At 42.6% G+C, this 26,325-nt stretch overlaps 1 protein-coding gene and 1 long non-coding RNA gene across 5 annotated transcripts in view; one reads left to right on the top strand and one right to left on the bottom strand.

Moving 5' to 3' along the window:
* LOC118143608 (uncharacterized) overlaps positions 1–12,331 on the bottom strand; it is a 171,046-nt gene extending 158,715 nt beyond the window's left edge. For both annotated transcript variants that reach the window (XR_013523681.1, XR_013523682.1), the window contains exon 1: positions 12,178–12,331. This is a non-coding gene — a long non-coding RNA (uncharacterized LOC118143608). The remainder of the gene's footprint in view (positions 1–12,177) is intronic.
* On the top strand, positions 536–21,033 carry INHBA (inhibin subunit beta A). Of its 3 annotated transcripts, XM_078341992.1 has the most exons (4): positions 3,112–3,215; positions 3,604–3,668; positions 5,778–6,314; positions 15,628–21,033. In XM_078341992.1, the coding sequence occupies exons 3-4, from the start codon at positions 5,927–5,929 to the stop codon at positions 16,518–16,520; spliced, it is 1,281 nt and encodes a 426-aa protein (XP_078198118.1). In that variant the 5' UTR covers positions 3,112–3,215; positions 3,604–3,668; positions 5,778–5,926; the 3' UTR covers positions 16,521–21,033. The 3 variants fall into 3 exon arrangements, with proteins under 3 accessions (XP_078198119.1, XP_078198118.1, XP_035109121.3); XM_078341993.1 differs by lacking the exons at positions 3,112–3,215; positions 3,604–3,668 and adding an exon at positions 536–924; XM_035253230.3 differs by lacking the exon at positions 3,604–3,668.
* Positions 21,034–26,325: the final 5,292 nt, after the last annotated feature.

Genomic DNA, 26,325 nt, shown 5'->3' with positions numbered 1-26,325 from the left:
GGGACAGCTGCTGCCACAGGTAAACACCGCTGTAAGGTTGGCCGTGGCCCTAAGCTAGGTGTCACCGCAAGCCACAGGCCGGCACGGAAAGCTGGCCTCTCCCCCACTCGCACAATTGAGCTCTTATCCTTAAACGAACTTTGTTTTTTGACCAGCTCACTAATTGTGATTGAAAACACCAGCTCCCCAGCAATGCACACGCATTGGAGTTAGCAGCAGCAAGACAGGCCCTAATTGCTCCATTTACATAAAAGTAGAAACATACAACTTCTAAATATAAATCTCTGGCACATCGTTCCTTTTGCAATTACAGTAAAATAAGGTACCACAGTTTCCCTCCCGGCTCCTTCTCGCAGCAAGCTGCTCCACCGGGTTCGCTAGTGGCTGCTCCTCGAGGCGAGAACAGAGCCATGCAAATGCTCCAGCGTGGAGTTGGGGTTGTGAAGTCGCCAGTAAATCAGGCCGCCTCCACTAGGTGAATAACGCGGTGGCAGCGGGCCACTTTGCTAGTGCAGTCGCTGGAGGACCGCGCTCCGCACTCAGAAAGGGGCAGTTGGCTGGTGCGCGAGCGCTCCCGGCTCGCCTCTGTCCGCGGGGAGCCAGCCGGCCCCTGCGCAGGTCCCGCTCCCTGACATTTGCTGTGGTTTCAGTCCCTGGCACTGAGGGCTGGGTTCAGAGATTCCCAGCTGCACTCACTGAACAGTGATTTTTTTTTTCCCCTCCCTGAATTCTTTAGCTGCCAAAAGGGGGGAAAAAATCAAGAGCTGCTCTTAAAAGAAGTTGCCCTTGCTGGTGCTCAGGGTAAAAATAGAGGCGGCCGCTTAGACCGGCTTGGCCCTGGCTCCAGGCATCCCGCGAGCTGGGCTCGAGCAGCGGCCGCGTTCCGGCGTGATCCCTGGAAGCTGCCAGCAGGTGCTGCTCAAGGTACAGTAGCAGGGCCGAGAAGCCGGGACCCGAAGGGCCTGGGGTGCGGGGAAGCTCCGGGGGAGGGGGAAGTGAAAGAGAAACCAAACCAAGGAAGGAGAAGGAGATTCTGGTCAGGACTGGGCTGACCAGCTTGTGCCCCGGGCCCCTTGAGTTCCGCAGGCAAAAGCTGATTCCCAGTCTAGAATATGCCACAGAAGCTATTTTAACCTGCCTGCTTCCTCCACCACCCCCACCTTGATTTGCACCGAGCGAGGAGGCGTTGCCACTGTGGTGCAGGTAGAGGGGTGGCAGCGCGCCTGGTAGGCTGGCCTGGCAGGTGGGCACTTGGTGGCATCAGAGGGCTACCAGAGTTTCGGTGTCACCGACTTGTGTTGTGGCTCCTCTGGTCAGAGTGCTGCAGACTCCTGTGACACCCATGTTTAAGAAGAGCCACCAGGCTTCTCAGAAATAATGTCACTTATTATTATCTGATCGCTGCACTTGACCCACACAGGTTCATATTATGGATCCCATTTTATAGATGGGAATACTGAGGCCTGAGTTTACACATGAGTGAACAGAAGAACTGGGATCTGATCTGGGTTTGTTTTGTGCATCCTCCCCCACCCACCCACCCACCCACCCCGCCACTATCACCTACCCTCACAAACATACACACACCACTTTGTGGGGGGACGGAGGGGATGTTTTCAGGACACCAGGTTTCATGTGTGGGGTACAGGGTGAGTTTAGATGCCCTGAAGGTCATTGACTCCACTAGTTCTCAGCAAAAAGGGTGGAGAAGTTCCTTTCTTACAAAGGGTTTGAGTTCAGCCAGTGCTAAACGGAGGGGCAGGTTTGGAGTTCACCATCATTAATCCTATTTCTGTCCTTGCCACTCAGATTCACTCTCTTCCTCTACAACCTAATGATTTTTTTTCCTACTTCATTTCTGCATATGCAGTTCTTAGAATACTCCTCCCCCTCACCCCCATGCAGCTCAACACCCACTCTTTCTCTGTGTCTAGCCAGGAGAGACCCTCTTACCCAGAAAACTTCTGGTGTCCTAATGGAACTTGCTTAAGCCACACATCAGGAGACCAGAGCCTCTATATTTTGCTTGTGGGCACAGTGAAAAGTTTATTTTATGCATGTTAAATCCTGCATACAAAACAACATATCTGGTCATATGGCTCTCATTAGCTCCCAATTTTGTACATTTTATCCAACTTGTCATGAAAACTGGGCTTATGCTTCAACTATACTCCTTCAAACAACTGTTCACTATTCTTGTCCCAGAACCCCTTCCTCCTCCTACCAGACTCGCCAACACCCCTCCCCCCCAAAAAAGCCCGACCAGCTTTACCCCTATTTCAAGGGGTGTTCGCTTCTTTTCATTAAGCTCACCTTATATTTGTAACAATTTAGAAATTATAGGAGTTGAAGTTCTGGTAAAAAAAAAAAAAAAAAGATGCCTGAGGGTTTCTTTGTTGTTGTTGGTGTGTGTGTGTGTGTGTGTGTGTGTGTGTGTGTGGTTAGTTAGGATGAGATTCCAAAGACCTGGGAAGGATACTTATAAAGTTCACTTACAGAGAATGACTATTTCCAAAGTTCTTGGTGATAAATGATTTATGAAGCAGGCATTCAATTTCAAGATGTAAAATAATAGTGTAAGTTGGTGGAGGGGGGAGACCATCATCATATGACTATACAGATTTTCCCATTTTTTTCCTCAATGAAATAGCTTATTTAAAAAATAAAATAAAATCAGAATCCCCATAAAGAACACTACCAATTTTCTTCCCTGAGAGAACCAATAAAATACTTTGTAAATAGAAGCAACTTCATGAAGTAACAGATGTTTTATGTAAAGACATAAAACTGAACCTGAATATAATGAGACGTGTGTGCAAGTAGTAGAAGAAAAGTTGAAAGTTGGACACACTCATTGAGACATATCTATCTGATTCCAGTCTTTTTCTAAAAAGGTAGAGTAATCCTAGCCAGAGCTTTGACTGGCTCATTGCAGCACCCAGTAGTGTCTCAGAAGCTAGGAAGGGCTTTCCATTAGATAATGAATTATGAAATGTGTCACACTGGAAAAACCAGTCATCCGCTGATGTCATGCTGATTCCAACCAATCCAAAACAAAGCCCCAGCCCTCCTCTGTTTCAGTGGTACCAATGTGCGAGTGTACAAATAAGTAGTACAGTATAAAACTTCACAGTGCTAATGCCATGAAGAGGAGCTCAGACAGCTCTTACCACATGATACAAGAGCCGGCTGGTGGAAGAGTGGGGACCAGAAAGGTAATGCTTTTTAACTCTTACTTCTGAGCTCTTTACACATTCAGAGATAGGATAGCTAGGAGGAATTTTTACAACTAATTGGCATTTCCAATGTGCATTGTGATTTGTACCTTTTTATATTATTCAGGCAGGTTAATATAGCTTTTAATAGTCCTAGAGCATGCAAATAGATTATGTGTTTATACAACCCACTCAGCACATATATACGAGTACATACGCCAAAGAGAAAGCTATTTTTAAGAGTTACATTCGCAAACAGTAAATTCAGGGAACACACACGTACTCAGATGCAGAGAGAATCCAAATATTGATAAGTTGCACTTATCTAAATGCTGCTATTAGGACTCCTGAGTTGTTTAGAGTCATTAAACTTTTGGTTGTATTTCAGACTTTCTTGTAAAACTTAACTGGACTACAAAACATGTTGGGTGCTGTATGTGTGACTCCAAATAGGTGGGTGATGTTTAGTGTTATGGCACAAAGATGTTTTATGAAACCATTATCACAAATGCCCCTGCCTCCCCCATTCTCTTTCACCATCCCCCACTAAAAATATGAGGCTTTTTAGGCAATGCTGACAAAGTTTTAACAGTATTGGTGGAGTAATTGATACTGGAGCTCCTGGAGCTGAAACCCCAAAGGTGTTACGTGACTTGTAACAGAAAAAGTGTTGCAAAGAGTTGTTTTGGAGAAGGGGACAGTATATCCAGTTCAGAGAGCCTTGTTAACCTGTGCAAACTGTAATGTTAACTCAGCGTCACAATGATCTTGCCTTCCTCCCCTTGCACTCAGATCTTATGCTTGTAGTAATGATATTTATTAAATCTTTCCACCTAAACTGCATTGCTTGACTATAATGCTATGAACACACTAGGTGTCAGATATAAGCTGACTGTATCTTCAGAAACCAAAAGGGCTTATGTGTGGGAAAGAATCCGAGAGGGAAGGAACGCTTTAACAGATGGACCCCTTAAAGATTCTTCTGCAAGATAAAAGCAATAAGACAGAAAATGAAAAAAAGGGGAGGGGGGAGAATTTTTTTTAAGCCTGAGAAAGGCATTGTTAAAAAATTCACAATTTTCTTTTTCTGTGCACACTAAAATCCATGATGATTTCATCTGCACTGTTCCTTGGAGGGAAGAAGAAGCAGTGAAGGAGGCTGTCTATGAATGCACTGGTCGGGACAGGCTCGAGGCAAGCTGAAAAAACTACCACATGACAGAGAAAAATAATTTGCCAATATATTTTAGAGAGTCTTTTCCCATAGGACCAGTTATTCAAGTCATACGAGTGCACTCTTTTTATAAAAGGATGTGGGAAAGGCCAAGAGAATTTTGCATTTTATCTGTGAAGTCCGAGCGGTGGTGTGCTGTGATGTGTGAGAGTGAGTGGGTCCCGGGCAGAAGGGGGCAGCTGAAGGGGATGGGGAGAGCGCTTCTGGGACTTGGGCTTGTGACAGGCTGCCTGCCCGCTGGTCCTTCAGTGCCCAGCTGCATTTTACAGTTGGGAAGAGTGGAGTGTATTATATGACCCCCAAACAAAAGTTCCCTTGCGCTCTCGTCAGATCGCCTGCCAGTATTGAGGACCTGAACATTTAAATATGAATGAATGGGGGAAAAGAACGTCTCCCCTGGATCCCATCAGGCCAGAACAATCGACTGGCCGGGGCACCTCCGTGGTCCCTGGACTCCTCTTCCCTGACCTCCACTACCTGTCCACCGGACCTCCCTGCGCCCTCTGCCCCACTGTGTGGCTAGGTGGGCATTTTACCACCTAGGGCTGTGGCTAGGCAGGGGCTAGGAGGGGCGATGGGGACAGACTTTTTCAATCAAGTCATCCTTGTTGATTGAGACACTGCATTTGTTTGGGGTTTTTTCCCCCTCCCTTCCAAAAAAGGAAGAAGGTGAAACCAGGAAACCGGGCAGAGAAAGAAAAAAAAAAAAATATATAGCGAACAAAATTAGGAGAATTTATTTTAGAAGGGAAAGTAGAACCCCCGAAAATGGTGATATTTGAAGAGAGGTGTCTGTGAGGAAGCTAAGAGCAGAAGGAGAGCAGCCTGTCAGAAAACGGGCTGTCCCTCCCTCCCTAATCACAGCCCTACTCACAGCAAACTCCCTCCCTCTCCATTCACTCACTTACTTAGGGCCAATCCGTTCTCTCTCTCTCTCTCTCTCTCTCTCTCTCTCTCTCTCTCTCTCTCTCTCTCTCTCTCCCCCCTCCCTCCCTCTCTCTCTTCCTCTCCCTCTCTCCGTCTCCCCCTCCCTCCCTTCCCTCCCTCTCTCCCTCTCCCCCTTCTTTCCCTCTCTTCTCTCCCCCTCTCTCCTCTCTCCCTGTCTCTCTCCCTCCCTCCCATCCTCTCTCTGTCTCTGTCTGTCTCCCCCAACCCTGTCTCTCCCTCCCTCCCTCTCTGTCTCCCTCCCTCCCTCCCTCCCTCCTTCTCTCTTACTCGGAGACAGTCAGAACTCTCCTTCCTGACAGCCACAAACCTACAGCACTGACTGCATTCAGAGAGCAACCTGCAAACAAAACTTCACAGAAAACTTTTTGTTCTTGTTCCAGAGAATTTGCTGAAGAGGAGAAGGAAAAAAAAAAAAAAAACCAAAAAATAAAAAACCCAACAAACAAACAAAAAAAAAAAACCTGTGCGTGAGGGGGGAGGAAAAGCAGGGCCTTTTAAAAAGGCAATCACAACAACTTTTGCTGCCAGGATGCCCTTGCTTTGGCTGAGAGGATTTCTGTTGGCAAGTTGCTGGATTATAGTGAGGAGTTCCCCCACCCCAGGATCCGAGGGGCACGGCGCGGCCCCCGACTGTCCGTCCTGTGCGCTGGCCGCCCTCCCAAAGGATGTACCCAACTCTCAGCCAGAGATGGTGGAAGCCGTCAAGAAGCACATTTTAAACATGCTGCACTTGAAGAAGAGACCCGATGTCACCCAGCCGGTGCCCAAGGCGGCGCTTCTGAACGCGATCAGAAAGCTTCACGTAGGCAAAGTCGGGGAGAACGGGTATGTGGAGATAGAGGATGACATTGGAAGGAGGGCAGAAATGAATGAACTTATGGAGCAGACCTCGGAGATCATCACGTTTGCCGAGTCAGGTTGGTGTTGGCATTAGCAGGGGGTGGGGGGGAGTGAGGAGGGTGGGGGGGGGTGGGGGGGGGTAAATATATTTCTTTGACAGTCCCAGGAAGAACTTCTTTTCCCTCCAGCTGGAAACTGCCTGGGAAAGTTATTAGTTATTAGGTGATGGTAGCGGACCGGTGGACGGAGGGCAGGCGGGAGGGGGAGAGGACTTTGCAGAAAAGGAATTCTCGGTGGAGCTCTGCATGGAGATGACTTGCTTATACTTGCTAAACTCAGCCGGTCACACTGGGAGGAAGCTCCGGGGCCAACGTAGAGCTGGAAGGCAGACTGTGAGGGGCTGCCTTGCCCTGCCTGTGAAACCAGATCTGAGCAGCCTGATGCAAGCGGGGCATTTTCAGGTGCTTGGGGAGCAGAGGAGGCTTCCGGACCCCATCCAAAGTTTTTATTGAGGGTAGAGGGGTGAGTGTGCCAGGATCAGAGCGGAATGGCACACATGAAGTCACTCCCTTAAAACAAACCTTCCCCTTTAAAAGCCCGATCTGGGGCCACATCAGAGAAGCAGGGCACAGCTATGAGTGGCAATCATTTTTACCTTTAGAAACTGTCTGTAAGTGCACAGGAACTGTGTTCTAGACAGGGAAGAGCTACTTTGGGGGACAGTTGCCAAAGAACCAGCAGTTACTTTTAGGCCACTGACTTTTGCTCTCTGAAGGAAAAAAAAAAGGAAACAACCAGTTTTGTTCTTTGTAAAGTTACTAAGAGCTCTCTGCCAAGAATCTCAACCTTGACAAAGTACTCTCAGATACTATGCTGAACTCACTCAATCCTTAAGAGGAAGAACTTTAATAAATGGATTCGAATCGTTGGCTCAGGACCACACTAACCTGTTGCTGAATAGCAATACCTGTCAAAAGTGTGGGTCCGTAGACTCGGAGCCAGGCTATTTTTATAGTGAAGTGACATAGATCCCTTTGCATGCCGGCAAGCCCAGGCGTGTCAGGCACACAGATGTGTTAATACTGTGTTACTTTCATGGTAATGCCAGGCTAAAGAATCGCATCCTTTGCCAACTCCATTTGAAAGGAATGCCATTGTTTTGTTTGGTAGAGCATATGGCCAGTAAAGTATGTGCAGGGACTCCCAGCATTTTTGTTTAAAAGTTTGCCATAGCAGTATAAACAATCAAGGCAACACTCAGAATTTCCAACCCTGAAAACCTGTTGACTCAGATGTTCTGTTTTCAAGAAAACCATGAAAGACCTGGGCATCTTTCTGGGGGTGCAGATAGTCTGCTGGCAGCATGGGTTCCCCTTATAGGAGAAGCCCTGGTGTCCCACAAGCTTCTCAGGTCGGCTCTCTCACCAGCAGCCTCTCTCACTTAGGGAAGGTCTACTTTTTTTCCCTAAAGCTGTTTCTTAAGGCAGCCCCGAAAGGCATGGTCATTAGGACTGTATCTTCTGAAGCTTTTTGAGGAAGAAAGCTAGGGTAGAACTTCTCAAGTTGACAGCCATTTCTTCTCAATTTTTTTTTTTTTTTTGTGGTGGGATAAGATTAAAAAGGAGAATATTTATGATACTTGGCTGCATGTGTGAAACAGATTTCAGAGGTCTAGAGGGTTGCTTCGTGTCTTTATATATGGCAGCTCCTATCCAGTTGGCTTTAACCATGTCATATAACTAAGTATACCTATGCCTCTGACCACTTTTACCCGCAGGACCGTTACTATCAGTGTGCCCCTCTTTCTGACTTACTGGATTTGGAAAGCAAATCACTCTCTTAGCATTTAGAGATTTGGCAGTGAAAAAATGTGACCATTTACATTCTTTCTTATGTATGGCCTTCCTTTCAGTGCCAGTCTTCTCTCAGTTGTATGAGATCTTGTCATTTTGTACTTCTCTGTTAGGTGTTTAGTTTGAAAGAAAATGAGCGATTTTTAAAAAAGCGACTCATTGGACGTTCACGTTGAGTCAAGTTTAAGATTTGTAATGGGAAACTCCTAGTTGACTTTACAACTTGACTTTTGATTCTTAGAAACCATTTATTACAATTGACTATTTTTCTCTGAGAGATTTCACACATCTACTTCAAGTCAATTTAATATAATCTCACAGATTTAATGACTGCTATCTGGACAGTCTACCCTTCAAGAAGAAAACCATGTGAGCATTTTGCTGCCAATTTCGCTAATCCAGGAAAAGATATTTATCATCCAAATGACTGTAGCGAATATATGAGCACGAATAGCGATGTCTTGTTGCTTTTGGAATAATTCAACTTTAATAACATTCCAACTATGTGGAATGTCAAGAGTTTTTGGAGAATAGAAAAAAGCATGTATTTTTCTTTCCCTTTCGACCATTTTGTGCAGCAAAGAATCTAGACATTGTCACCGTGAGCATGCCACAGATGCAGATCCATAGCGGCCTCTTTCAATCCCAAGTTTCTTCAATTCGAGGCTATGTTTAATTTTGGCCTTTTCTCTCCTTGATTGCTGGATAAAGCCAGGGCATGGCTGGAGAAACAGAGAGCCTACAAAACTCAAGTTCTCTGGACTCTTTTAGCTGAGTTTGTCCCATCCTGCTTAGGTAAAAAGTGCCCAATTTTTGTAAAGCTGATGCAGGTTGTTATTGACTAAACAGCGGGGAATCACTCCCTGAAATGTATCCTAACCAACAAAAATAATTTTCTTTTTATGTATGTCACATCGACCAAGATTGCTCACCAAGGCTAGTGTGTTCTTTGCACAGCTGGCACAAAACCCTCAGTGTTTACCTTAAGGCCTATAGAGGCCTTCGCAAGGAAAGATAGAAGGAACGAATAAAGCCAGGCCACCTATCACTATAAATGTCAGTGACTAAATTCAGTGACCTTCTTAGCTGATACAGCTTATTTTCATTTTATGTTGACTCATGATAGTAGCTGGTCCTCAGCACATAATAATAACGTACCTCTGAGTCTCCATATGCTGTCAAACATGCACGTGGGTTCTGGTAATTAGCTTAGCAATTGATAGCACTTGTTGTAGAAAGAATAGGAAAAAAAAAAAAAAAGACAAATGAAACACCAAGAAATGGATGTGCTCACATAGCCTAGGTGTCACTGAGTGCAACACAAAAGTTTACCCCTTGGGGGATACTATGCATGGAAGATTTGAGTTAGAAGTGGACACTGCCGACTTCGACAAGGGTCGAAGAAGCCTTGCTTGGATGACCATTTTCCCCACTCCAAGAAAGCCATCTCTAAATGGAGCTGACTCCCACCATCCCATGCCCGTCTTCCCGACTTTTCTGTGAATCGCCCCTCCCTTAGGGATGCCTTTAGGGGTTACAGGCTCTCTTCTGTGAATAACGGAGAAGAGCGGCCACAAGAGGGCGCGTTCCAAAGACTTTTGCTCCTTGTCAGTTTCTCCAGGGAAAGGCAGTTGTGCCTGCTGGAAGCCCCTGTCTGTAGCGCCCTAATCTTGGTGATTATCAGTTACCTCCTGCTCCCTCTCATCCTGCAGAAAAAGTTAGGAATTTACGATATGGGAGAAGCATGACTACCTGTAATACATTAAATGAGACAGAAGGAAAGGAAATGGAAATTCTAGTGATACATGTGAACATTCCGGAGCTCTATGGAAGGCAGACGAGTGATAAATTTCAAAAGCAAACAAAACAGAGCAGGGAGAAATGTGACCATGAATCATCAGCGATACTGATTTGCTCACAAGTCTCTCCCTAATACGGTCACCCGGGCCGTAAGAAAAACATCTTCCGTCTCCCCTGATTTTGTTGCCTAGTTTTCCTGCCTTATCAACACTTTACACCAGTGACAAATGACGTGACTTCAAACAGGGAGGGAAAAGGTGGTTCTTTCTTTAATGCCTTTGGAGACACGGTGTACAACTTCTAAGGATGCGTTTGTTTCCTAACTGAGGGTGTGGAGAGAAATGGTGGAGACAGATGGGAAAAGAAGTTAATAGTGGTATGCGGCCTGTGCAGTTGGGATGCACTGGGCTGGGAGTGGTGGAGGTGCCAGGGTGGAAAGTCAGTTGTAATATTTAAAGAACTGCAGTAATACCTTCCCAGGCACTTTTCTTGAAAACATGTATTTGTCTTGGCCCCTCTTCTGCTAACAAATACTTGCACATGATCTCCTAGCTGTAGTTCGGAATTCTTCCTACTCGACTGGTTCCTAGGTCCAAAATCAGAAGTGCCAAAGTTCTCAGAAACTTTGGAAGAAGTCTCTGAAATGTTGTGGGTTGAACCTTAAGAATTTTTGCTGCTTGTAGGATCCTAAAACCCCTTTCTCCCGAAATATTTAACCTTTTTCATCACCATTTTAATGGAAGAGGCATGGATGATGGATGTTTGTGGCTGGCATTTATAAATCAATAATGGATCCTAAGAAGGGACATTAAAGCTAAAAAGTTAATCAAGATAATTTATGGCCAAACCTGTAGTTCTACTGCAGGAAAGATCCTCTACTGTAGGTCGAAGGCGGAATGACCTTAAGACCTCACTTGCTGCTTTCTGCACAAACCCCTGGAAGCAGTCCAAATGCAAAGTTAGAGCTTCAGAGAACGCACCCTGTAAGTGGTAGTTGTGTATACCCTTACCATTGACTATACCATATCTAGGCACAGTGAAATCTTGATGAAGAATGGAAAATTAAAGGAACAGACGCTTTTTACAGGGAGGCTTCCCCCATCCCCTACCCCATGGTAAGTTTAAATATGTTCTTTAAACAACAAGGCTTTCCACATTCACATTAGAGACATAATTATTGCCCATATGCAAAAGAGCAACATATTTTAAGCAGGACCCTGGTGAGGAAAACAAAACCAAATCGAAACACTGCATGTGTGTGTAGCTGATTTAATTGGAACTGTTCATACACTCACAGATCTGAGATGCTGGACTTCTGGATGAGCCCAGCATTTGCCACCTAGAGTAGGGGGAGGGAACAACAAGGGGCTTAGCTGCTTAACCCTAGGCATGCCTTGTGATTGGCTCTTTCAAAACATTTTTAAAATTCTGAAAGCAAATAAAAATGTGCTACAAACACCCTTCCGGGTATCTTTCCTCTCCCCTGTCCAATCCTTCCCACCCAGCAGCATTTCAAAGGTATTCCCTGTGAGGTACAAAATTTCTCTCTGCCCATTTTTCTGCACCTCTTTTTCTCTCTCTTTGGTATGTGTCCACCGAGCTCATAGAGGTTTAAGTGATGAAATATTATCACCCACATGGGTTTGCGTGGGACTTTCTTAGTGAATTACTCAGGCAGAGCAGGCTGTGATACAGCCTTGCTCACAAGCCTCGGGAGAGAAAAAATAGCACAGAGGCTGAAAAGAATATTATCAGAGAGTAGGTAATGAAAGGTTAGCAAAGCAACCAGCTATATCTGGCTAGCTAGGTAATAGTGAAGGAACCTAGGTCGCTCCTGTACAAACTAATGCAGAAACTGCTCACAGCGCATTATGGGAAGGCTTTTATTTCAAGATTTTACAGCATGAGATATTTAAGTGAAAGCTCAAACTGATTAGAAATTGATCCCCAACACCTCAGCCTTAGTCAACCTTCCCTTTTTCAAATTGTTACGCATGGAGACTGGAGGATTGGGGCACCTTGAAAATGTCACTGCACTATTGCAGTCTCTCTCAGGTAATATAAAGGGAATATAATAAATTGACCTGTTATTCATTATATTTTTCATACCTAGGACATTCCAGGGCTGTAATATATTTCTGAAGCCTGCAGCCCTGATAAACATCAATCCCATGTCAGTTTCCAGCAGTCTCACCTCCCCACCCCCTTCTGCAATGAAAGCTAATGTAAAAGAAAGAAATATGCACTGCTTAATAAGTCAGAATACAATAGAACTTGTAAAATGTACCTGCATACAAGGTAGACATTAGGAAGACTTGACTCTCTCTCTTCCCCCTGTTCTCCTGAGCATTATGGCAACAGCATTTTCATGAAATTAGATCTGTTTTTTTTTTCTTGATATATCATGCAATATACAAATAGCAGTTCCAGAAATGGACACCAGGAGAAGGAGGCGACAGGCATGTCAATTAGTAGGGGGAAAATCCAAATGTCAGAAATATGGGGGAGAGAGAAAGCACGCAGGCAGTGGATGCACATACAGGAAACAGAGTCTTTCAATTCATATAATTAAACGGATGCATAAATCAGCGCCCGCGCCCCTCCGCAATACTCAGGCAATGCCATGCAGTTAATTATCAGCCAAGACCAGCATGAAAGTCATTTTATGATGACTCTCTGATCCTAATATAACAGCACCTGACAGATTGAGCCCCCTCTAATGAGTACTCTCTTTGTACAATCCTCTCTCAGGAACACTAAATCATTTGCTTCCAAGTACAGCTGCCTGTGAAGAAGGGGTGGGGCTAGATCATGCCTTAGAAACCTGCTCTTGTGAAATGAGGGGCTGTCCTGTAGGCTGTGTGACTGGAAGCCAGCAGCCACAGCCTCTCCAGCCCCACAAAAGCAATTTGCACGCGGCTGCACTAATTCCAGTCAGCCAAGTAACCCTCCCTCGGCACCCCCACCCAAACATCTGTAGTCTGCCCTGGATGTTATTCATGGAAAGGTCGCTGCAGGCAGGTCAGCACTGCTGTCCATCAACCTTCACCCTGACCCCTTCTGGCAGGTGTGGTTGAGAGCAGAGCAGAGCCCATGGGGATGAGTTACCCAAAACCCAGTGAACCTCCCCATCTGGGCACTAGTCAGACACTCCAGTTTCACATTCTTTCCTAGAAAAACAAAGCCCAACCTTGTGCCCTCTGGCTTCTCTAATTTACCAGCTACTATCTCTCCGTTTTGGAGTGACACCCTGTGCAGTTTAGGGTTTCAGGAGCTGTCCTGCGTGGAGGCAGAAGGGAAAACAGCGGGTAGCTTGTTAACATTCTCCAAGGGGCAGGGCGGATGTGCCCACGCTGGAGGTAACCTGCACACCCTCCGGGCCAGTTATCTGAGGCTTGGGAGGTTCCCCTCAGCCTTCTCCTACGGCCTTGGCAGGACCTTGCCACCTTAAAATCAACTGCTGATAGTCTTTTTAGATTTAAATAATTAAACTCTGCTTCTGGAAATCTCTTTTACTTTATTAAAAAACAAACAACAACAACGAACCCCCCACCAATTCTTAGCAAAAGGGAATATGGAATTCAGATTTTGAAAAAATAAGTCATCATGCTTCCTAAAATAAGACCGCTTCTCCCTCTAACTGCTCCCTGCTCTGGTATTCTATCTAATCTTAAACCCAACTTTATTATTCATTTCAACTCCTGCCAAAGACATGAGGTCGGAGTCAGAGGAACTCCCCTTACCACCACCACCATCATCATGGCCAGCATCCTCGTACGTTTATAGAAAGATGCCAGAGAACCTTTCATATCCATCTGCAGCCCTGCTTGTCCCTTGCCTCAGTGAATTTACCACTATCATAATCACAGTGTGCAGAGTGTGTTAAATTAAGAACAGAATCTACAGTACGCAATGCACAGAAAAGCCTGCCTTCTGCTGCAGAGAACTTGAAACTGTGCCTAAAATTTATAGTACCGTAAACATCTCAGGGCCTCGAGTGATAAGTATGGCTGGATTTCCGTTAACTATAGAAATCCAGGCAGGGAGATCCTCCCAGGGAGTTGCGAGTTCTAAGATGAACTTCTTAAAGATTGTTCCCAGATTTGTGCATGGGATATATGTACAGCGGACAGTTGTAAGGAGGTCCATGGTCATGGGAAAGAGGATGTGTTTCTATATGCCACCAAGGTGGGGAAAATGGAAGTGAGGGAAAATATCTGATTAATCAAAAAATTCTCATTTGAAAACCTGCTTTTATAGTAAATGCTGCTGCATGATTAAACATGCAGGTGCTTAGGAAAAGAGAAGGAAATAGGTGATTTCCTAATTTTAGAGTTAGACTAGAACTGCATGTTGCTAAGTTCAACTGCCCTGACAACGTGGGGACTTCCTGTGTATTAGCAGCGATTGCTATTTGACATAGGTTTCTGGTGCTCACTAAGCTGCACTCTAATGGGTCACAGGCAAAAACAGAGGATTCAGAGGTATGAGGTGGCTATCTTAATTTAATAGAACTCAAGGCTAAGGACTCCTCCATGAGTTAAATAAGTAATCAAGTCATTGCCTACTTTCTGCTAAACACTAGACTATGCTAGTGACCTTAGACCCTAGGCATTCTAAACCAGGCTGGCAGGAGGGTGGTGGTGGAGGAGATGTGAGGGAAGCCTCCTTGAGAAAGTGTCATGCAAGCGATCTGAAAATTGAAACAGTATTAAAGGCAGCCCTAAGGGTGGTATGCTGGAGTTTGAGGGGGGCAGGAGCACTTGAGGCAGGAGAGACAGCAGGTGTCACTGCCTGCAGGTGAGGGAGGTGTGGTTCTCAAGGCCTCAAGGGAATACTGTAGCTAGACCCCAGAGAACAGGACTGGGCAAGAGCTGGTTTTCAAGGTAGAAACAGCATGCGCACAGCCCAAAGTCCTGGGCAGTTTCTGTTAGATACTGAGAGCAATAGGAAGTCAGTAAAGGACTTTCAGGAAGAAGTGGTGTGATCAGATCCACCTGCAGGAAAGATCCTTTGAGCTGCTTATGGAGAAATGACTGGAGAGAAGGCCTGTCTCGGTCAAGCAGAAGCAAAGTAAAGAAAATGCTGCTGGTGACCCAGCAAAGAGGTGACTGGGGAGGAGTCAGGCTGTGACACGGGAAGAGGAGGCTGGCTCAGTGTGTCCCTCCTGCACAGACCTACACACTGAGGTGGGGCCAGGGGCTGCATTTTTGTCTGAGAACAGCATTTCCTTAGCTTTCTAGAGCTTGCACGGTCTTTTTGTTTCTATTATCTCATTTGATCTTCCTCAACCTGTGAGATAACAGGTCAAATGTCATTATGTCATTCCCATTTTATAGAAGACGAAACTGAGGTTAAGCAATTAGTCAACAGACACAGACCCTCAGGCCCTCTTCATTCTAAAGTAAGGGTCCAACAACTTTTTTCTGCAAAGGGCTGGAGAGTAACTAGTTTAGGCTTCATGAGCCAGTCTGTTGCAGCAACTCAGCTCTGGTTTATAGCGCAAAAGCAGCCGCAGGCAGCATGTACAGACATGAGCATAGTTGTGCTCCAGCAGAACTTTATGTACAGGCACTAACGTACAGAAGCAGTCACGGCTTGTGGGCTATTATTTGCTGACCCCTGTTGGAGAGGGTCTATCACAGAAGACTCCTGCTTGTCTGGAATTTGTGAATGCATGTTAAAGTTGGAATTAACAGGTGTCCCTGTTTTCTCTTATGCTGTCTTTCATAATTAGGCACAGCCAGGAAGACGCTGCACTTCGAGATTTCCAAGGAAGGCAGTGACCTGTCAGTGGTGGAGCGTGCAGAAGTCTGGCTCTTCCTGAAAGTCCCCAAGGCCAACAGAACCAGGACCAAAGTCACCATCCGTCTCTTCCAGCAGCAGAAGCACCCACAGGGCATCTTGGACACAGGGGAGGAGACCGAGGAAGTGGGCTTAAAGGGGGAGAGGAGTGAACTGTTGCTCTCTGAAAAAGTGGTAGACGCTCGGAAGAGCACCTGGCACGTCTTCCCTGTCTCCAGTAGCATCCAGCGGTTGTTGGACCAGGGCAAGAGCTCCCTGGACGTTCGGATTGCCTGTGAGCAGTGCCAGGAGAGTGGCGCCAACCTGGTGCTCCTGGGCAAGAAGAAGAAGAAAGAAGAGGAGGGGGAAGGGAAAAAGAAGGGTGGAGGTGAAGGTGGGGCAGGAGCAGATGAGGAGAAGGAGCAGTCGCACAGACCTTTCCTCATGCTGCAGGCCCGGCAGTCTGAAGACCACCCTCATCGCCGGCGTCGGCGGGGCTTAGAGTGTGACGGCAAGGTCAACATCTGCTGTAAGAAACAGTTCTTTGTCAGTTTCAAGGACATCGGCTGGAATGACTGGATCATTGCTCCCTCTGGCTATCATGCCAACTACTGCGAGGGTGAGTGCCCGAGCCATATAGCAGGCACATCCGGGTCCTCGCTGTCCTTCCACTCGACAGTCATCAACCACTACCGCATGCGGGGCCACAGCCCCTTTGCCAACCTCAAATCGTGCTGTGTGCCCACCAAGCTGAGACCCATGTCCATGTTGTACTATGATGATGGTCAAAACATCATCAAAAAGGACATTCAGAACATGATCGTGGAGGAGTGCGGGTGCTCGTAGAGTTGCCCAGCCCAGGGGGAAAGGGAGCAAGAGTTATCCAGAGAAGACAGTGGCAAAATGAAGAAATTTTTAAGGTTTCTGAGTTAACCAGAAAAATAGAAATTAAAAAAAAAACAAAAACAAAAACAAAAAAGTAAATTAAAAACAAAACCTGATGAAACAGATGAAGGAAGATATGGGAAAAAAATCCTTAGCCAGGGCTCAGAGATGAAGCAGTGAAAGAGACAGGAATTGGGAGGGGAAGGAAAAATGATGTACCCTTCATTTCTTCTAAAATCACACTGATGACATCAGTTGTTTAAAAGGGGTATTGTCCTTTCCCCCCCTTGCAGTTCCCTTGTGAGCCTTGAATCAACTAGTCCAGTCTGCAGTAGTGTGGACTAGAACAACCCAAATAGCATCTAGAAAGCCATGAGTTTGAAAGGGCCCATCACAGGCACTTTCCTACCCAATTACCCAGGTCATAAGGTATGTCTGTGTGACACTTATCTCTGTGTATATCAGCATACACACCATACACACACACACACACACACACACACACTAATCGTGTGCAGGTGGTCACACTTCCTTTTTCTGTACCACTTTTGCTACAAGACAAAACAAAACAAACAACATTAAAAAATTGAGAACAAGCATGGAAAGAATGAAAGATCATGGAAAAGAGAAACCAAGTTACATTTCGTTAAGGTGCTTATGATCTTAGAACTATGCAACCTAATAGGTTTGAAACTGTTTACCTGAGAGAGAACAAAAAGAGAGACTTTTTTTGTATTGGAAGTAATCTGATTAATTTTTATTTTCTTCAAGGAGAGATACTTGAAAGGAATATGTTTGTCCATCTGTTGGATCCAAACATTTCTATATTTTGTAAATGTTGTTGTTGTTTTTAATCGTTTACTATTTGCACTACAATGGTGTTTGACCTGTCTAATCCTTATTTAACAAGTATTTTCTTTGGGTGGGGGTGGGGGTGGGGTTTAAGAGCTGCACTTAATGTGAGCTATAAAAGAACTGCTACAGCACACAAAATAGCTATTTTTATTATTATAATTATAATTATTATTATTATTTTGTACCTTAAAAAATAGACACATACACCAAAGACATTTGTGTGAGCCTTTAAACAGTCTGTCTGTGGTTGGTATCATTTACCATCAATAAGTCAGGGGTTGGGAGTAGTGCGGATTGTGTTCAGGCTTAAAAGACCTGAGAAGTTTGGTTTTTGACTCCTTTTACATCCACGAAACAGGACATTTCATACTGCATGTACAGTAGTTGTACACTGTTGGATATCAAGTTCAATCAGCTTCATGGAGCTACATGCTTGTATGTGTATATATACATTGCTTGTGCATATGCATATCTGTGTGTATATATACATGTATTGTACCATGTCCATACACATTTTAAGCACTTCAGGCTGTCATTTTTTAATGTCCTTAAAGCAATGAATGTTTGTGTGCAAAACACAGTATTTTTAAGATGAATAGGCTATAGTTTTTGCTTTTACTCTGAACTAGGTGGGCACATTTAAAACATTTGGATGGGAAAAAGCCTGGAAATTCCAGCAAATATTCAGCAAGGCCCTCTTTCGATGTACAGGGATCAGACTGCCTCCTCTTTCTTGTCCCTTCTCCCACTTCTACAAGTTATCCCCTGTGGGGAAAACAGGATGATAAGAAAAGCTCTGGGCTGATATTTTTCCAACTTACTGTCTATTGGAATCAATCTTAAATCAGAAGATTTTTGAGAAAAAAATAATACTTAGGCCAGAATTAGAATTTAGTGCATTTTTAAAAAATGATTCAGGCTTGGTTGTGAGATATATTACCCATACCAGCTGGGTAAAGTAATGTTGTCACTAATTAAAAGAATTAATTGATGAGAAAGTGCTGAGAGAAAGAGAGAGAGAGAGAGAGAGAAAGAGAGAGAGAGAGAGAGAGAGAGAGAGAGTAAGGAAAAGAACAGTTAAGAGGAGGCAAAGACGAGGGCAAGTAGTGAAAACCTCTAATATTTTAATTTATAGCCAAAACTCTTCATGTGTAAATTTGTATTGATTCAGATGCAAAGAGGAAAAAAATAACTTTGTTTTATAAATATCAAAGTACGTGCTTAAAGCCACGTTTTTATCTAGTTTATTCTAGTACTTAGCTTGCCTAGAAGAGGTAATAAATTATTCATTTTTGTGCTTTTGAAAATACAGAGCCTTATTTTTACAGACTTGTGTGAAGTTGGCAAATATTTTGAAAAATGGAAAAAAAGTTTCTGATAATTGGGAACAATTATATTCATTAATATTTTGTAAACTATTGAAGCTTTTAGCCCCATGTCAATTTGTAGATTAAAAAATTATTATAGGAAAAGGTATCAGTGAGAAACGAAACATTACAAAAAGTGGTTTATCTCTTGTTGAAAAGTAGACTAAGTTGGTATACTGTAACGCTAGGCTATATGTAGGCAACGTCACTATTGGGCAAGTTCATTTACTATATTCTAGGGGCCACCCTTTCTTATGCAGAAAATATAATAGGCACTGCATGAGAAGATTGAGAATGGATTCTAATCGGGGTCCATTGACCTTGGATATCATGCATGTGGGAAGGTGGGTGTGGTGAGAAAAGTTTTAAGGCAAAAGTAGATGGCCATGTTCAGCTTTACAAAATTTCATGGAAAACTGGCAGCATTTTGAACCACGTCTTCTTCGGTACTGGAATCTGCAGAAACAGTGTGAGAAATTAAGTCCTAGTTCACTGTGCAGTAGCAGAGATGGCTAAGGCCATGGAAAAAGCAGAAATTTACAAAGACAGCTGATACCCATGTATAGTTCCCATTCATCTCAAATACATCTGCTATCTTTTTCAGCTAAGTCCTAGATATTTTGGGGTTAACATGGCGGTTGATTAGTGACCACAGTTATTAGAAGCAGAGAAATGTAATTCCATATTTTATTTGAAACTTATTCCATAAATTAACTGGATATTTAATGATTGGGTTATCAAACACCCAAAAACTGATTTTGTTTAATTAAATGTATATGGCTTTGAAATAGATGTATAAATTGCTACCATTTTTTGATAGTATTGAAAGATATCATTTTACCATCTATAATAATATTGGAAAATACAAGCCCTGTGAACAAGTACTCTTTCACCTAGCAGCAAGAGGCCAAAAGTAAAGGTTTTTAAATTCTACCATATGAGGTTCTTAGTATGTTTTTTCTTGAAACCAGAGTGGCGCTATCTAACCTTGCTATTTCCTCACTCTTTCTCTAAGGCTAAACTCTAGGCTCTTAAAAATCTGCCCAAACCAATCTTAGAAGCCCTGAAAAGCATGTGTCTTCAGATATCTTTTAATAGTAACACATATTTTATGGACCAAACTGACATTTTCTATTTTTTTTTTTTCCCCAAAAAGTAGGGTGAATTCCAGCACGCTGAGATGGGAATTTCTTATCCCAGAAGACCAACCAATTTCATGTTTATTTAAGATTGATTCCATATTCCATTTTCAAGGAGAATCCTTGCAGTCTCCTTAACAGTAGAGCAAATAATATTTTTTTCACCATTGTGGGATTGGACTTTAAGAGGTGACTCTAAAAAACAGAGAACAAATATGTCTCAGTTGTATTAAGCATGGATCGATATTATCATATTCATTTAAAAAATGATTTCCTGTGCACCTTTTGGCAACTTCTCTTTTCAGTGTAGAGAAAAACTTAGTCACCCTGAAAACCCACCAAATAAATGAAACTTGTAGATGTGGGCAGAAGGTTTGGGGGTGGACATTGTATGTGTTTAAATTAAACCCTGTATCACTGAGAAGCTGTTGTATGGGTCAGAGAAATTGAATGCTTAGAAGCTGTTCACATCTTCAAGAGCAGAAGCAAACCACATGTCTCAGCTATATTATTATTTATTTTTATGCATAAAGTGAATCATTTCTTCTGTATTAATTTCCAGTGGGTTTTACCCTCTATTTAAATGCTTTGAAAAACAGTGCATTGACAATGGGTTGATATTTTTCTTTAAAAGAAAAATATAATTATGAAAGCCAAGATAATCTGAAGCCTGTTTTATTTTGAAACTTTTTATGTTCTGTGGTTGACGTTGTTCGTTTTTATTTTGTTGGTTTTTTTACTTTGTTTTTTTTTTTTGTTGTTTTTGTTTTGTTTTTGCATACTACATGCAGTTCTTTAACCAATGTCTGTTTGGCTAATGTAATTAAAGTTGTTAATTTATATGAGTGCATTTCAACTATGTCAATGGTTTCTTAATATTTATTGTGTAGAAGTACTGGTAATTTTTTATTTACAATATGTTTAAAGAGATAACAGTTTGATATGTTTTCATGTGTTTATAGCAGAAGTTATTTATTTCTATGGCATTCCAGCGGATATTTTGGTGTTTGCGAGGCATGCAGTCAATATTTTGTACAGTTAGTGGACAGTATTCAGCAACGCCTGATAGCTTCTTTGGCCTTATATTAAATAAAAAGACCTGTTTGGGATGTATTTTTTATTTTTATTTTTATTTTATGTCTTACTTATTGATTTTCCATTATCAGCTTTGCACACGTATTGACACATCCTTTGCTGGGTGACAATTTTGTTTTTACTGTAATCATCCAGAAGAGGATGAGAAACAGACTGAATGTGGAAGAGAACAAAAGGTGGAGTGAGAGAGAGCTCAAGTAGAAAAAGAATAGATATTGCTATTACAGCGGCTGGTAATGGGCTGCAGATGCTTGGATCAGCAATATTTATATTTTATTCTTCTGTTAATTTACCATTTCTTCAACTGTAGTGGCAGCTACTCACAGGAAATAAAGACATATCCATTCCTTCCCTCCTTCCTTCCTTCTTCCTCCTTTCCTTTCTAGCTAGAAAACTGGAAACGCATAAAGCAACTAGAGCTAGAGAACTATATACATGGGGAGAAAATGTACTTAGTCTTATTACCGGGACCAACAGGACCGATTTGGAATTATAAAAGTAAGGTCAAGCATTAATTGGTAGGTCGACCTTTTCTTCTATGATTTTTCTTTATTATCTGTGCCAATCTCAGAGGTTATATGGAGAAAGTAACTTCCACAAATGCTCATTTGGCCCAGGAATGTCCCATGTGTCACCTCATTTGATATTCACATATCTTCCTTTTAACTACCATGCACAGTAGTTGTTATCGCTGTTTTTACAGATAAATCTAAGGCATGGCTGAGTAACATTAATTGGAATTAAAATTCCAACCCAGGTCTGTATTCAGATCTAAAGTTAATTTTCTTTTTGTTCCTCCATTATTGCATTTTTGTGTTAATTTTCTTATGTAGAGAGAAAAAGGGGGTGAGTGAAATGCCAAGTAAGGGGGTGAGTGGATTGAGTGTTTAAGTCACTTATAACTTTTTAACACAGAGACACTTCATACTCACCAGATAGTTCACTGGCATTTATCTCCCAGTGAAATGCCAAGTTTACCCTAAACTCTTTTTACTTTAGCAGGAAAGTTTCTATTTTTTAAATTAGAAAATGGGAATTGTTAGTTTTACTTCATATTTATTACTTTGTCTTATCTTGCTAGTCTCATATTTTGCTAAGGATACTCCAAAGTACTTTATTTTACTTTATGGGCAGTGACGTGTGTGTGTGTGTGTGTGTGTGTGTGTGTGTGTGTGTTTGTGCCTACGGGGCACACATGATCACTTGCATTAGCGTTTATTTCCTGCCAAGTTTAACAGTGAATATATTTTAAGGATGAGGTAAAAACTTCACTTAATTATAAATGAGTAACTTTGTAATGAAATTTATATGGCTATTATCACAATATGAAAATTACTGAAAGAAAACAAAGTTAAAGTCAGGTATAAAACTGCTTTGAATATGCACATATATGTATGTAGATACATATACACACATGCGTACATAATATGTATAAATACGTGTGTATATATGATATCTGTACACATATATATGGGACCAAGAAAGAGAGAATGTGTCATCATTTAACTTCTAAATCCATTTCATGCAGGAGTTTAATTCTTTCTTAGAAAACAATTGTATGAAGAGTTATACAAACTGACAAAAGGGAACAGAACAGTGTAATAATTCTTTTTTTCTATCAAATCAAGTTCCAGCTTCTTTAATAGAATTCCAGTGTTTCTACATTAATCCAACTTCAAGACTTCTTTCAGCCACGATAAGTCAAGATTCATTAGAAACTCTCCACTGCGCCCTTTTAGGCGTTTGTTCATTGTCCTGTAATTAATGCCTAGAGTAAGAAAAATAGGAAAGGCAAACTGTTTGTCCACAAGCAAAGAACCAGAGCTGTTTCAGGCTTCTTAGAAATGAACGATTGCACCGTTTGATGATGTCCTGGGTGTTCCACCATGACTTCAGATTCTCTCAGCAGATACCAGAGAAGCATTTTTCTTGCAGAAAACTTGGCAGTTGAAATCTGGAGGTGGTTTTGAGAAATATTAGGCCAACTGATTGAAGAAAAATGATGAAGAATGTTTTTCGGTTTAGCTAACTTCTCAGGAAGAAGTCAGGGGAAGTGTTAAGAGAATGTCCCATCATTGTAAGGAAAGAGCAATGAAAAAGCCACCCAGGGCTAGAGTTAATTTCCTCCTGTAATTCTTGCTCTCATGGTGGTGGTGGTGCCTGTATGTGGGGGACCCAATGTTCTAACACAAATACTATAATGTGGCAACAAAGGGTCTCATGGAATACGCCTTTCATTAATGAAGTTGTCTCAACACAGTTGAGTTCCACAGTCTAAACCATTTGAAAAGCTTGGTACTCACATGGGATAAAGGCAGTCATTAAGGGGAAACTCTTCCATTGTGAAAGGAAGAAAGAAAATAAGAAAGAAAGGGGAAAAAAAAGACAAACAGTGCTAATCTAGACCAGAAACAGACAGGCCTAAGGCAGGAGGAGGACAAAGCAATGTGCTTCAAAGTGTTTATTGTGTTCGAGCTTCCAACCACTTTGAAGGCAACCATCAAACCCTTCTAAATGAAACCAGGAAGGCTTCTTGCCATTGATGTGACAACAAATGTTTGTGTTTCACGGCTGATTTACTTATCCCTCAAAGACTCTAAGTTGTCAGTTCATAGGATATTTTTTAAGGATAAAGCTAATTTTCCATCTGAGTAATCATATCCTAAACATGATCTAATTGCCAACTAGATGAAATGCTTAGGTTCTCCCAGTAGCATGCATTTAGTAGCTATTAATGTATCAAATATTTCTGAAATCAAGTAACTCCCATGTTCTCAAAATCTCAAAAGAGTAAAATTTAAACCATTCTCCATCAGATCATGGACTAGCCCACACTGCCATGAAGTTACTAATGGCCTCAGATTAAGCAAATACCTTTCTTTACTTTTGGGCTTTGGAGAATAAGAGACGTATTGCAATTAAAAATCTAGTTAATTGGGCTGATTGAATCATTAATGTAACCACTGTATGAAAACATTCTGGATAGAGGACTTAAGAGTGATCTACAAGCTAAACACTGCCAAGGTTAACAGATAGGGTGGCTTTTTGATTGCTTTAAAGAGGAACAGACGGCAAACGTTAGCTGGTCCAATCAATGTCCCCAGGAAGCCAAGTGTCAGCAGGTTTAGAGAAACAAGACAAGCTCGCTTTCCTTTTCCTAAGACAATCAGTTCCTGGTCCAGCACCTGATCACCTCGGCTTTCTCTTGCAATCAGGCATCACAGATGAGTGATAAAAGGTGATAGGTGAACAGCTTTTATCTTTGAGCTTTAAAAGTTTTACAAAACAGGGAATGTAATCTTAACCCATTATTATATTGAACAAGTACTTATTTATGATTCATCCATCACCCAGAAGACTGATTTTCAACGTAATATCCCTGGAATTGATCGTACATGGATTAAACACTGGAAGTAAATTTTACAGGAAAAAAAATCCCTGTAATAAACTCTATTTAGATGATCAAAAATGCGGAAGAAGTAGATGCAATCTAGGAACAATGACGTCAAGATCAAGTACCTTTCTCTATCCTCTACTATGACTTAGATGTGTTAGGGAATATTTTGGCGAAGGCATGGGCTGGCGTTTCAGAATCAAATTGCTTGAGATTTCTGCCAGGTGAGGTGACTCACGCCTATAATCCCAGCACTTTGGGAGGCTGAGGTGGGTAGATTACTTGAAGTCAGGAGTTTGAGACTAGCCTAGGCAACATGGTGAAACCCCATCTTCACTAAAAATACAAAAATTAGCCCGGCATGGTGATGGACACCTGCATTCCCAGCTACTCGGAAGGCTGAGGCAGGAGAGTGGCTTGAACGTGAGAGCTGGAGTTTGCAGTGAGCCCTTGCACCACTGCACTCCAGCCTGGACAACACTCCATCTCAAACAAAACAAAACAAAACAAAACAAAACACCAAGTTGCTTGAGGTTTTGTGTTGTTGTTTTCCTGAAGGAGAAGGTGCCAGGAGAAATCAGGGTGGGGAAAGTCACATCCTCCAGTCAGGCTTCTGGGACTTATGCCTATACCAGTAGAGAGACGGGCGGCAGGCAGCAATGCAAGAATCTTTTTACATCAAGAACTCAATGTAAAGGGGGCACTCTTGGTCGCCAGGTAACAAATTGTGATACTCTACGGGAGAGAGGAACATTTTCTCTGATTTTGCTTCAAAAACAGCATCATGGATGCTGCATGAAAAATAGGCCAACAGCTTTGGGGGATATGGAAGAGTGGATCTTCCCCAGATCCTGGCAATCACAAGGTAGCCTCTGGAAATGATGGAGGTGTGATGGATCTCCATGAGAGCGGGACCCACGTGAGATGCCTGAGGGCTCCTAGACATAAACTTAGGGATGGGGTATGGAGCTATGAGGCAAAAGCTAATGAAATTGGGTCTGTTTCACTTGGTATAACTTTGTCTGCTTTTACAGACTTGTAAGAGTTGAAGGAATTAATCTACAGTAGTATCACACATGGTAACACAGAAAAGTGTGGTACATCCTCAAGGAATGTTAGTTGAACCCAAATTTTAAAAAATTCATAAAAGAATTTGTCTTACTAATGGATATCTTTACAAGAAACTCGTTTTTTGACAATCTGAGTGATGAACCATAGTCAATTTGAGGGAGATTTTGTGTAAGAAATAAAGCCCAGGAATAATATCTATGAATTACTGAAGAAAAGAGTTGGACAAAGTTAGGAGCCAGACTTGGAAACAGTGCCTCCCACACTAGGGTAGCTGGGAGACATTATCTACAATGTGTATGAGTATACCACATATTTATTTTAAAAACTCCTTTAAAGGTGTTATGTGCTGGGCGCTGTTCTGAATGTTTTAAGCCTTATAAAATCTTTGTGACGTAGAGCTTCTGCCTTTGCTTTTTCAAAGGTGGATCTTAGCCACCATTCCACAGGTTAGGAAAACAAACTGTTTTGGCAAAGGGTAGTGCAATAACTTATCCAAGGTCAAACATCTATGATGCGACAGAGCTGGGGTTCTAACCCAGGGAAGAGCCCTGTACCAGCCATTGACCTTCAGTCATATGTCTTACTACAGTCCACCGAGAGTATGATTCCTGCTCCCCACCGAGAGTGTGATGTCCTGCTGATATCACAACTTCCCCCTTCCACTTCTGTATATGATTTGCATCTTTACAGCTGGTACAACCAACTACTTATCTGGCTGGTAATCTACAGAGCAGCGGCACTAGCGAGGAGGAAAGAATGGTGGATCATGAGGCAGGAAATCCAAGCTTTATCCTTTCTCAATCACTAAATAACCCTGTCATTAAATTTTATTTACATCTTCGGTT

Source organism: Callithrix jacchus, chromosome 11 (genome assembly GCF_049354715.1).
Source record: "Callithrix jacchus isolate 240 chromosome 11, calJac240_pri, whole genome shotgun sequence".
Taxonomy (NCBI): domain Eukaryota; kingdom Metazoa; phylum Chordata; class Mammalia; order Primates; family Cebidae; genus Callithrix; species Callithrix jacchus.
Note: the sequence above shows the minus strand (reverse complement) of the source record. Positions and strands in the feature narration are given on the sequence as shown.